At 43.6% G+C, this 12824-nt stretch overlaps 2 protein-coding genes across 2 annotated transcripts; both read right to left on the bottom strand.

Moving 5' to 3' along the window:
* Positions 1-335: 335 nt before the first annotated feature.
* LOC104848081 (melanoma-associated antigen 8) lies at positions 336-1252 on the bottom strand. The gene has a single exon (XM_010603814.2). It carries the CDS (start codon positions 1239-1241, stop codon positions 495-497), a length of 747 nt encoding a protein of 248 aa, XP_010602116.1. The 5' UTR covers positions 1242-1252; the 3' UTR covers positions 336-494.
* Positions 1253-1374: 122 nt separating this feature from the next.
* LOC104848160 lies at positions 1375-12389 on the bottom strand. Its single transcript, XM_019204517.1, has 7 exons — positions 12227-12389; positions 10850-10921; positions 10135-10167; positions 8559-8719; positions 4393-4491; positions 1811-1884; positions 1375-1524 (listed from the first exon to the last, which is right to left on the bottom strand). Exons 1-7 carry the CDS (start codon positions 12387-12389, stop codon positions 1386-1388), a joined length of 741 nt encoding a protein of 246 aa, XP_019060062.1. The 3' UTR covers positions 1375-1385.
* Between the last annotated feature and the right edge of the window lie 435 nt (positions 12390-12824).

Raw genomic sequence — 12824 nt, 5'->3', positions numbered from 1 at the left:
TTATATTCTAATGCTACAATATCTTCTTCAAAATAAAATGAAAGGTTTCCAAGTAGCTCTTAAAAAATAGCAAAGGCTCTTACATTTGGAAAGGGAGAAGAAAATTTCTTTATGATCAATATCACACAAATCATATTCACATCAGAAATCACAATCAAGCCTCAATCTCACAAAACCAAAAATACACATGAGATCAATATCGTTATTCAAATAAAATGTGCAAGCTATGCGAAACTTGCAAAGAAGGAACAAGACTTCAACTAGTCATGGAGAAAACACATGTGCATTTCCAGGGGACCCAAATAGGACAGACATCACGATGCCTGTGTGGGGTTTTACCCTGACCTGGCTCTTCAATACTTAGAAAACTGTGTGCGATCCAGAAACAGTGAAGGATGGGACTCATTTCACGTGGGGTGGGAACTAAGATAGTGATGAGGTTAGGGACACTCCCTGTCACTGGCACTAACCTTGCCCCTTCACTGTCCCCTATCTCAGGAATGGGCAGCCTCTGACTCCTCTCTCAAAGCCTCCTCATAGAGATGTGTGTAGGACCTGGGATCTCTCTTATTAACCTTGGCTAAATGCTCCAGGACTTTCATCTTGCTGGTTTCAATATGGGTCCTTCGACCCCACAGAAACTCATAGCGAGGGGGATCACTATTGGGCACCTGGCGATACTCCAGATATTGTACCTGTACCAAATCCTTTGTGATGAATTCCCAGGGATCCCCAATAACAAAGCGCTCCCTCTGAGGTAACATCTCCCTTGTTCTCAGGAATTCCTTTACATCCTCCTCACTGATACGGTTACCCTTCAAGAAGATGACAATGAGGATGACTACCAGGAGATTGATTTTGGACATGCTCTGGTAATCCTCGCCCAGTATGCCATTATAAGTGAGGCCCAAGACAGGCAAAAGGACATATATTTTGCTACCGGGGTCCAATTCCCTCACATCAATGCCAAAGGCCAGACTCATGCACTCACAGACATCCTTAAATATCTGAGGGAAGGACTGTCGGTGACGGTGTTCCACACTGCGTGTCATTTCTGCTTTGGTGATTGCCTCCTTCATTTGATACTTCATGAGCAGGACTGGCAACAGTTTAGACATCTTCTTATCTTGGTACAGAGGGCACAGCAACTGAAGGACTACCATGTCTGGAGAGCTGCATAGATCCTCCTCTTCTCGCCTGCTGCATCCCTCACCAGATTGGCTACTGTGACTGGAGGCCATGGCAGCGGGGGAGAATGAAGACACCCTGTGGATCCCGGGGGAAACTTGATGTCCTAGCCCTACCCGCTTTTCTTGATGTAGCAGGGGTTTAAGTACTGGAGGATGAGGAGTCAGAGGAAGTTACTACTTCTTCTCTCACGGGCTTCAAAACCTGCAGTCCTGCCAGGCCCCGTGCGCCTCTTTGCACAAGATGGCCTCCTCCAAGCTTGCTGCGCTGTGTCCTCTGAAGAAGTTCTGAGATTCTTTGGGGAGAGCGAGAGCTTGGTGATGAAGAGTCAGATGCCTGAGGGAGAGAAGGACACTGAATGTTCTCACCTGACAAGAGTACTCTGTCAGCTCACAGAAAGGCCCATTATAGGTCTTCTCTTTGGGTGGTGTTCACAGGGTTCTTTCCTAGAGGCACTGTCCTCAGAACCAAGACAGGAAGTCTGACTGTTCCTCGGGCTGCAGTTTAACCGCAGAGAAAGCTCTGGGGCAGACAGTAGGGCTTGTGGGACCTGGGAAAGAGGATTCCCTCTGTCCTTGGGCAGGTAGACTCCTAGGTACACATTTCCGTTCACATCCCTTACCTTGACTCCTGGGCCTGGTGTCCCGTGTGATCTGTGGCTGCTGCCTCAGACCAAGACCTTCCCCTCCTGAGCTCCTGTAAAAGACATGGAGGGCTCGTCAGGCTGCAGACATCATGCAGAGTCCCTGTGTCCCAGCCCTCATGGTAGGGGCTGGCTTGCCTTGTGAGGTCTTCACTCCTCTGGGTGAATGGTCCCCTTTCTGCTCACTCAGGGCCCCCAACTGTCTTGGGCAGGGCCTGGACCCCAGCCCTTTACAGCCTGAGGAAAGCTTAGAAAAACTGTGTCTTGCTGCCTGATGGGGAACAAAAGGCAGTAAAGGAGAAATATACAGGGCCATCGCTGCCTGGGGTTGCAGCTGGAGGTAGAGCAATTAATTGGGGTCAATGTGGCCTAGGAACAGGAACTTGATCCATCCTTATCTTGATGAATTGTGAGATCTGAGATTCTCCCTGGGATTACCTGGGGCTACTTTCATTAAACCTCAGCCCTATCAATGTGAGACACTTGACAGTGAGGGGAAGTCAGTACACCTGTGTTCTCTGGGTCTGACTGAGGGTATAAGGCAGCAGATTGAGGGTGTGGAACAGGTGGATTCTGTCTACCTCATCTAGACCCTTGGTAGATGCTGGCATCCTACTGCTGCTGCCTCAAGCCCAGTACTCTATACTAAGGTCTTCAGCTCTCTGAGATCAATGTTGCAGAACTAGCAGTATTCTCAGCCTGACAGCCCTTCCCCGGTTTCCCCACATGACCCAGGGCTCAGGAACGATGCCTGCAGAGGACTGAACATCTGTGTTCTGAGCAGTGTTATTGTCATTCTTCTTTTCAGTTCCTCAACTTGCCTCTTGTCAGATCCTGGCACCCTTGACTCTTTCGACCAGGTAGAGTTCCCTGTGTCAACCTACAGGTACCATCTGAGATTGAGTCCCGCACCTCCCTGAAATCTCCAGGATTTTCAAAAGAAGTGAGCCAGATTCCCATCATGTCACCCTTTCATGGGGGCTTCAGTTCTGACAGAAGCACTTGTGCCCATTTCTCTTGTGATTCAGTATCCCTGTTATGGTTTAATTTAGATTTTGTCCTAAAGTCCCATGGGATCATGGGCAGAACCTTTAGAAGATGAATGGATTATGGGCCTTACAGCTGAGATACTGCTACGTCATGGGGCCTTTTAGGAAGAGGAGGGTCTCTGGGTGAGACAGAGCAGGTTAAGTTTTTGTTCCTTGCTCCCCTCTCCCCGCTCTGCTTTCTGTAGGACTTGGGATACATATCTTTCCTCCTACAAGGCCCTTCTACTCTACTGTTATGCCTTGGAGATGGAGGACTATGGACTGAAACCTCTATAAATTATGAGCCAAAATCAATTTTTCCTCCATTGATTTGCAGTTATCATATATTGTGTCTGAGCAATGAGATGATAAGTAAGGTAACCCCTATGTGATTCTGTAGTTTCTCCATCTTCCTTCTGTCCATACCTGCTCTTATCACCCTGATGGCTCCCCAACTTCCTGCCTAAGTTCGAAGCGCGCATGCCTCTTAGGGCCTCTGAAGGCAGACCCAGGGGGCAAGTAGACTCTTTGAGTCTGTTATTTCTGGAAAGCAGGCTCCCTCAATCTTAAGAAAGAGGCCATAGCTTGGGTCTGTCAGTTCTTAGGGTCCCACATTTCCTAACCATATGTTGCTCCCTCTGCTGACTTGTGGTTACCCCTTGGACCAAGGTCCTCACCTCCCTCAGTGCTCCCAACTATAACCACTTAGCAGAACTGAAAGGAATTCCTGTGCAGCTCCCCTCATGGAGAACTCCTGGCTGATAACAGGAGAAGCCAGGCTCTGTGAGATCACTTCTTTGTGTAGGTGTGGCTTACCTCATAAATCTTCAGTGCTGGGAAATAGCAGAGTAGTGAGCAATAACAATTTACCCTATCCAAGATTGAGAAAGAACTCAGAGTATGGAGGATATTATCTTGGGGAAAAAGTAAAGAAAAACAAAGTAACAAAAAGTCAAGCAGGTCCCCAGGAATCCAGAAGGAAATGATGTGAAAAGTAAAAAGTACAGAGAAGTAAAAAGACAGACTACAATGCAGAAAAGAATACAATTCATTTCTGTCTGGCCCCTGTCTTGTGGGAAAGGGATTACATCTGTAGGACCAAAGTGAAATCTAGGGACTCCAGGAAGTCCAATAGAGTAAAGGCAGGGAGGGGTTCCGTGGAGCTCTGCTCCCACCAAGTCCTTACACAGCAAGCAGTGGGTAAGGGACTCTTGTGGAGGTGCCTGCCATATCTTTGGAGAGTGCATGGGTTTGGGTTCCATTTCAGGAAAGGGTTGGATGTTTGAACTGGGGACTCAGAACAGCCACGGGACAGCTGTACTTCAGGGTTCCCAGAATTACCCTCCCACAATGACTGGATGAGAGACAGTCTCATGAAACATCCCTGGGTGGGGGAGGATCGAGAGAGACACACCATGACAGGCTTGAGCTCAGCTAGGAAGGGCACATGGCATGCCCTCCTTGGTCAGAGGCCATGCCCAGACTAAGTTGCTCTGGATTGGAAAGTCTTGGCTTAGTTATTGGAATCCTTACCTTTTCCAGCACTGTATCCAACACTGATGTGGGTTCTGGCTGCCTTCCTTCTGTACCAGTGTGAGCAGGGAAACCTCTTGACTGGGACACAGCTACAACCTGAGAAAAGCAGAGGAGCATCTGACAAAATCGAGAATTGCCAGACTCCAAAATTCTGGATTCTGGAATGAAATTGTTCATTTAAATTCAGAATGTTTTTGTTATCCTTTTTTCATATCTTTTTTCACTATCCTTTACTTTTAATCTTCCTTTATTTTATTACCCATATAATTTCTTTTTCTGTTATCTTCTATTTCTCATCAGTTTTTTTCTGTTACCTTTGCCTAATTCTATAAAGATCCTTCTAGTCCGTAATAGTATACTTCACCCCACTTCTTTATCCTCACATCATATAGTTTGACCTTTCATATTTTTTGTCTTGAATTCTCCCTTTCCCAGATCCCTATATTTTTAATCGTATAAATATGAAGCTTTATTAAACTTTATAAAGAAAGTTAACACTATGAAATGACTGTTGAATGCTTTTCTAAAAATAGTGGCGCTCTAGCTCTTATAGTTAGTACATATGAGCTGTATGTCAAAACCAGGGCTGTATTCATGTTTACACTTTTACAGTAGATTTCTAGTCTCTGTAGTTAATCATGGTACATTGTTGCTTCTATTTGTATTTTAATGTCCAATTTGTGCCCCATAATACTTCTGCAGCTGATTTGGATGACATTGCTGGGGTCATATAAATGTTACAATTAATAGGTTTTCTCTGCATTATAATTCCCAAATTACCACTCAAATAACAGTTTCAGGATACATTCCTAGAGCTCTTGGTGTTGAGCCAATTGAACTGCATCCTCCTAATCCCAAATTAACAGAGGTGGTCAGATTTTAGGGTAGAGGAAAAGGAGTAGTTAGCTATGCCCAAACTATATCACTTAAAAAGCTAACTAACTAAGCAGATCTCTAGTAGTAACCGTCTTTCCACGGTCAATGCCACAAACTTCAACACACACACACACACACACACACACACACACACACACACTCACGAAACATGAGAAGATAAGGTCAGAGTGCCTCTCAAAATTTCCAATTCCCCCAAATCCAATCCAAGTGGAAGAAAAGCATAAGCCACATGTTTAATTGCTCAGAATCTTAATAGTGAAGGTGAGAAAAAACAGAAAAGAGAACCTTGGTGGAATCACAGAAGATATAATTAAACAGAAAATACAAGTAATTAACCAAACTGATCAAGGAGATTTCTGAAAACATTAATAAAAAGCTAGCTGAGCTAAGCCAAATGATACAAAACACAAATGAACAATTTATCACAGAATTTCAGTCCATGAAAAAGTTTTAATCAGAAATCTTGGAAATTAAATATTATATTGAAAATGTCTGTATCGGAAGCAAACTGCAACACATAAAAATTCTAAATAATTAAAAAACAACCAATGAAGTTGAAGCATTTATACATTTAAAAAACCTAGCAACTAAGAATAGTCAAGGTACAGAAGAATTCAGTGCCGAATTCTACAAGAACTTTAGATAAGATCTAATGGCATTACTCCTCAAAGTCTTCAACAAAATTGAAAGAGAAGCAGTATTCCTAAAAATATTCCTGGAAGCAAGCATTACCCTGATAGCAAAAGCAGAAAAAGATCCAATCAATAAAGATAACAATGGGCCATTCTCTTTAATGAACATACATGCTAAAATTCTCAATAAGATATCAGCAAATACAATGCACTAAGTCATCAAGACCAATTAGAATCCTTTCCAAGGATGCAGGGATAGTTTAACATGCTCAAATTAAAATGTAATATACTGCTTAGACAGAACTAAGGAGAAAAATGCAAAAATATTCAATAGAAAAAGAAAGATTTGAAAAAACCCACCATCCAATCATTAAAAAGAAGTCCTGAACAAATTAGATATAGAAGTACCAAATTTCAATCTGTTAAAAACATCTATGACAAACCAATGGCCAAATTCATATTAAATGGTAGCAAGGCTGAAAGCTTTTCCTCTAAAATCAGAAAGAAGACTAGGATGTCTGCTATCATCACTCCTGTTAAACACAATTCTAAACACATTAACCAGAGAAATCAGACAAGAGAAAGAAATGAAAGGCACGTGTATAGGAAAGGAGAATTAAACTATCCTTATTCACAGTTGACATGATCCTCTACATTGAAGACCCCCAAAACACCACAAAAGCACTCTTAGGATTAATAACCAAATTCAGTAGCGAGGCAGATTACAAAGTCAACATGCAAGAATCAATACTGCTCCTGCACACCAGTAATAAACATTCCAAGCAAAAAACAAGAGAAATAATACCTGTCACATTAGCAACATGAAAAATGAAATACATAGGAATCAACATAACAAAGGAGGTGAAGGCCTCTATCTACAGTGAAAATTAAGAGTACTGTAAGAAAGGAGATAAAAGAGGGTGTCAAAAAATGGAAAGAAGTTTCCTGTTCCTGAAAATGCAGAACCAACATAGTTAAAGTGGTCATACTTCCAAACTTCTATACAGATTTAGCACAATCCCAATGAAAATATCGATAGCATTCCTCACAGCACTAGAGAAAACAATTCTAAAATTCATACGGAATCAGAAGGGACCTAGAATAGCAAAAGCAAACCTGGACAACTGTAGCAAACCTGGAGGTATCACAGTACCAGACCTCAAGTTAAATTACGAATCTACAGTGATGAAAACAGCATGGTACTGACAAAAAGCAGTCTTGCAGATCAATGGAACAGAGTAGAAGGTACACAAACAACACCAAGCAAACTCAGCTACATTATCTTTGATAAACAGGTGAAATACTTTCCCTGGAGGAAAGAGAGCCTCCTTAACAAATAATGCTGTGAAAACTGAATACCCACATGCCAAAGATTGAACCTGGACCGATATCTCTCACCATGCACTAAACTAGAATCAAAATGCATCAAACATAAAAATATTAAAACAGAAGCTGTCTGCTGAAAACCAAAATAGGTAACACTCTGAAAGACACAGGCATAGGAAAAGTCTTAATGAACAGAAACCCAAGTACACACTAAATAATATCAAGAATCAACACATGAGATTATATCAATTTTTAAAACATCAGCACAGCAAAGGAAACAATCAATAGAGTGAAGAGACAACCTTCAGAATGGAAAAAATTTGGCAGGTACTTCTCAGACAATGGATGAGTATCTCTAATAAATATCCCAAAAAAATTAGGGCTCCAAAATTGAAATATCCAATCAAGACCTTGTCTTCTGAAATGAGTGACACTCGATGAAGTACAAATGGCCAATAAATACATGAAAAAATGTTAAACACTGCTGGCCATTCAAAAAATGCAAATTAAAAGAACAATAAGATTTCATCTCACCACAGAAAGAATGGCTATCTTCAAGAATTCAAACAATAGCAAATGCTGGTGAGCCTGAGGGGGGAGTGGAGAGGAAACCTTATTCATTGCTTGTGGGGGTATTAACTGGGACAAATACTATGGAAATCAGTTGCAGATTATTGAGTAAAGTAACACTAGAACTTACATTCAACTCAGATATTCTGCTTTCTTGTATCTTCTTGAGAGGATTAAAGATATCATAATGCAGAAATATATTCATATCCATGTTCATAGTAGCACAATTAATAGCTAAATATTTAAAGAAGCCTATATGTCCATCAAACAGGTGAATGAATAAAGAAAATGTGATATTTATGTACAATGGATTACTACTCTGCCATGATAAGCTAGTCATTTGTAGAAAAATGGATGTACCCCAAAGTATAATACTGAGAGAACAAAATCAGGCACCAAGCTTAAATGTCACATGGTTTTTCTTAAGTGAGAAACCAAAACTACAAACAAAGAGCAAAATGAGATGTAGATAATAGCAAATAGTGGATTGATCCTTATCATACAAGAGGAAATCAAGAGATGGAGAGATTGGGGAAGTGGGGGGGTGACATACAAATGGGAAATTGTGAAGTTTTCACATGGACCAAGTCCCTATGAGGAATGTGATCATTATGTACTCTAAACACATTATAGGAAGCAACTGAGGAGAGGGGAATGGGATGAAAAGGAATGAACATGGGTCATGTACTTGTACCTGTTCCCCACGATGAATGTATCATTATACATACAAACACTTACCAATAAAAACACCTTCAGTCCTCCCCCAAGTTCCTCTCCTCGATTCCCTGCAGATCCTGAGCTGCTCCCTTTGCTGACAGGACGTGTCTGCTCCTGTGACCTGCTGAAGATCCTCACAGCGAGGCCCTCCTCCCTGAGACCAGGGAGACAAAGGGCCAATCCTTTTAATGAACACAGATGCAAAAATCCTCAATAAAGTACCAGCAAACAGAATGCACCAAATCATCCAGACGATCACATATAATGACCAAGTAGAATTTGTTCCAGCAATATAGGGAAGGTTCACCAGGCCCAAATCAAACATATAGTACAGTGCCCAACAGAAACAAGGACAAGAAGTACATGACCATCTCAATAGAGGCAGAACAAATATTTGACAAAATCCAATATCCATTCATTATGAGAATCCTGAAGATAACAGTTATAGAAGAACCTCATCTCAGTCTCATAAAAATCATCTATGACAAACCAATGACCAAATTCATATTAAAAGGGGAGAAGCAGAAGCCTTTCCTTCTAAAATCAGGAACAAGACAAGGATGTCCATTGTTACCACTCTTGTTCAATATAATTCTCAACATATTAGAACAATCATGTGAGAGAAATTAAATACATATGTAAAGGAAAGGAAGAATTAAATTATCATTTGGAGATGATGTGATTCTCTATATAGAACACCCTAAAAACTCCACCAAAAACTCCTAGAATTCATATCCAAATTCAGTAGCATAGCAGATTACAAAGTCAATATACACAAATCAAAAGCCTCCCTGTACACCAGTAATAAACTCACAGAGAAAGAAATGAGAGAAACAGTACCTTTCACAATAGCAGCACCAAAAAAAAATAATGATAATAATAAGTAGTAATTACCCTAACCAAGGAAGTTAAAGACCTCTACAATGAAAACTACACTACTCTGAAAAAGGAGACCAAAGAGATTATGAGCAAATGGAATCATTCTTACAAGCCTACCCCACGGAGTCCATGATGAGCAACAAAAATGAATCTGCATCATTCAGAGGCAGTCTTTCTGGCCTGGGGTTTCCTCACCCCCTGCAGGACCTCACCTGGAGCGGGAACAGGTTCTTTCTGTTCCTTTCCCATGAAGGACAGACATCAGAACCAGGCCCTCCCCTCACTCTATGACAACAGAGGCAGAAGTCAGTGGTTGTCCCACCTATACCTTCACAGGGCTGACAGGAATTTTAAAAAGGAACTGTCCCCTCAGGTCTCCCTCAGACCTCACCTTGGTCTCTTCCAACACCAGGACCCCCTGTCAGCCCACTGTGCTCCCCCTTGGACAAAGTGTCTGACACTCAGGGATTTCTAAGGCAGAAAGCATGGGCATGAGGAGTGAGAGTAAAGTGTCCCAGGAACAGGACTGACAGCACAGGCAGCTACGGATTACTTGGGGGGGGGGTCTGCTATCTCGCTTAGGGCTCCCACACTTACCCCACAGACCCTCAACTTGACCTAGATGAGCCCAGATTATACCTCCTGCTCTTACCTTAAACAGCCCTTCAGAACCAGGCTCTGAGTTCCAGGGGTACCAGAAATAAAATGAGGCGCTCACCTGAGAATTCTCCACTGCACAGTGGGTGCAAGGCTGTCAAGAGAAACAGATATGGGTTATTTTCACACTCTCAACCTCAGATGGGGTCTTCCTCTCAATTAAAGGCCCTGAATTTAAACTAAGCAATCTGGGGTCCTATCTTCTCAGTCCACCTGAAGGGCAGAGCTCAGAACAAGGCCCTGATGCCCAGGGTCTCCTGTGACGGCCATGGGCCCGGGGCTCATCCTATCATATCTGCCCCATGTGGAGCGGGTCATGTCTACTCTGTGTGTGCACAGCAGAGGTGGTTCTAGATTTCTGGGGAAGCTGTGAGCTGAGGCTTCTGCAGTGGCCCATATCCTCTTGCTGTGACCCAGCTAAACCCCGTCCTCTCTGCTCCCCAGACCTGGAAGCAGAGGTTTCAGAGCAAGGTTATGTCCTCTTCTGCTGCCCTGATACAAAGGGGGAGATGTACTGAAAATTTTTGCCCCCCAGGTTCTGGGCTGTAACAAAGGCAGATCTGGATTGTTTGGGGAGCCTCTCCCTGGCTTGGGGCTTTGTTACTCTGCCCTCAGGGCCTCATCTTGACCTAACTTAGCCCAGGTCCTCTCAGCTCCTCCCACCTGAATCACAGTCCTCAGAGCTAGGTTCTCATCCTCCTCCCCCAGCTCCCTGAGGTGAAAGGGTTACTCCCCTCAGATATTTTCTCCCCTAATGCGGGGCTCCTTTGACCTACCTGACCCCAGGCCTTCTGTTCCTGCCACCTGAAGCACAGTCCTTAGAAAAAGGCTCTGACTTTCAGTTCCTACTAAGGAGAAAGGAGGCAATCTGATGAGAATTCTGTGCTGTGAGCAGGTCAAGTGAGTTTTTTCTAGAACATTCTGAGATCATCTTCAGAGGTAGGCACTCCTCAGTACCACTAAAAGCCTCTCACTTGGACCTAACTGATCCCAGGGTCTCGCTGCTCCTATCACTTTAAGTTCAGTCCTCGGAGCAAGGCTCTGATATCCTCTCAGGGCCCAGGGAGAACAAAGAGAGCCTCCTTGCCAGAGATTTCTGTACTTCTTGCTGAAGGACAGGGAAGAGGATTTTCTAGAATGTTCTGAGACCACTCTCTGGTGTCAGTCTTCCAGTTTTCATCTTGACTGAATAAACCTAGGTCCTCTGCACTCTTTCCTTCTGGAGCCAGGACCAGAGAACAAGGGTCTGATGCTATACTGTGGATCCCCTGAAGCAAAAAAGAACCCTCACCAGGGAATTCTTCCCAGAATGTAGGGCTAACAATTGGGTACATCTGGATTCTTTCAGATTGCACTCCATGGAGTGGGGCTTTCTCACTTTCCCCCAACCCCTCAACCTGACCCCTTAGTGAGCCCAGCCCTTTATGCTGTCCTCACCTGAAGTGTGCAGCTCAGAACAGGACCTCTCATAGCTCTGACACAAAGTGGAAACAGTGAATGGATGTCATATATAGCAACATGCACATTTTCTCATGGCTGACAGGAGGAGCAGAAAGAAATTCTCCAGGCCCCTCACTCCTCTCTAGGGATCAACACCTTGGGTTTTGGCAGAGCCTGTACCCAATTCTGAATGGACCTAACCCTGTTCCCCATTGTCTTAAGTGCTATTTCCTGGATCCCCTGAGGCTGCAGCTCATTCTAACAAATCAGCCCCTGCGTGGTCCAAGGCTGAGGAGAGGAAGATCTGAAAGTTTGGAGGCCCTCTCTCTGAGTTGGGAGGTCCTTACTTCCTCTATAGACAGTCACATTGATCCCTGCCCACACTACTCCTCTCACCTGAAGCCTGAACCTTATAACAGGCCCTCCTGTTGCTGTAACTGAATGAGGCAGCCAGTGGACCCTAGATCCAGCAACACGGCTAGGGTCTCACAGCAGGGGTGTCAGAGGAGTCTCTAAACTCCCCACCCCGCTAGGGGTCAGCACCTTGGCTCCTGGCAAATCTTGAACCCTATTTTCTATGGACCTGAATATGTTCCCCTCGGATCAATAATCTGACTCTCAAGGTACCCTGAGTGAGAATGTGATCTCACTTGGAAATCATTCCTTTTGCTGTAGGAATAACAAAACAATATTTCCAGATTGTTTGGTGGCACTTTCTCTAAAATGGTGCTTCCATATTCTCCCATCAGGTTTCACTTGCACCACTAAAAGAGCTGGGTTCCTCTTCATTCCCCTCATCTGAAGTGGGCACCTCAGAACAAGGCCATCACAGCTCTCTGACCCCAAGAGGCGGCACTCAACGGGCATCACATGCATCGTTGTGCCTGCCCTCTGTCAGGAGTGGAATAACTGAATTCTGTGGGTCACATTTGTCCTCCCTAGAAGTGTTCACTTTTGACTTTGAGACAGCTTAGACCCTTGTCCTCCACAGACCCGAGAATATTCACCTCTCATGAAGAATCTGACTCCCAGGGTTCCCTGGGGCAGAAGGGAGGAGACTCATCTGATCATAGAATAACTATGGCTACTATGCATGATTCACGGCTATACCTTTTTTCTATTTTTCTTGCATTCTTTAAGTTCTGTTAAATAGTAGTTATTTTGAAAGCCAGTCCTCACCCACCAGGATGGACTCAGGTGCTTTTTGGTATAGTCTCTGCAGCCTGGCTATCTTCAATTCCTTGCTGTCCTGCTATTACATGTAGGTCACTGGAATCTGATATGAGGCGCTGCCTAAGACTGTGCACTATT

Source organism: Fukomys damarensis, unplaced genomic scaffold, assembly GCF_012274545.1.
Source record: "Fukomys damarensis isolate Sample0158 unplaced genomic scaffold, DMR_v1.0_HiC HiC_scaffold_39, whole genome shotgun sequence".
Taxonomy (NCBI): domain Eukaryota; kingdom Metazoa; phylum Chordata; class Mammalia; order Rodentia; family Bathyergidae; genus Fukomys; species Fukomys damarensis.
This window is presented reverse-complemented; position numbering and strand designations above follow the sequence as displayed.

Excerpts from the sequence above, each read along its gene's own strand:
- LOC104848081 (XM_010603814.2), bottom strand. The coding sequence starts at position 1,241 with ATGGCCTCCAGTCACAGTAGCCAATCTGGTGAGGGATGCAGCAGGCGA.
- LOC104848160 (XM_019204517.1), bottom strand. The coding sequence starts at position 12,389 with ATGCATGTGATGCCCGTTGAGTGCCGCCTCTTGGGGTCAGAGAGCTGT. Across the intron at positions 4,492-8,558 it reads GACTGAAGGTGTTTTTATTG|GTTGTAGCTGTGTCCCAGTC; the intron begins GTAAGTGTTTGT and ends TGCTTTTCTCAG. Across the intron at positions 1,525-1,810 it reads CACCAGGCCCAGGAGTCAAG|GCATCTGACTCTTCATCACC; the intron begins GTAAGGGATGTG and ends TCTCTCCCTCAG.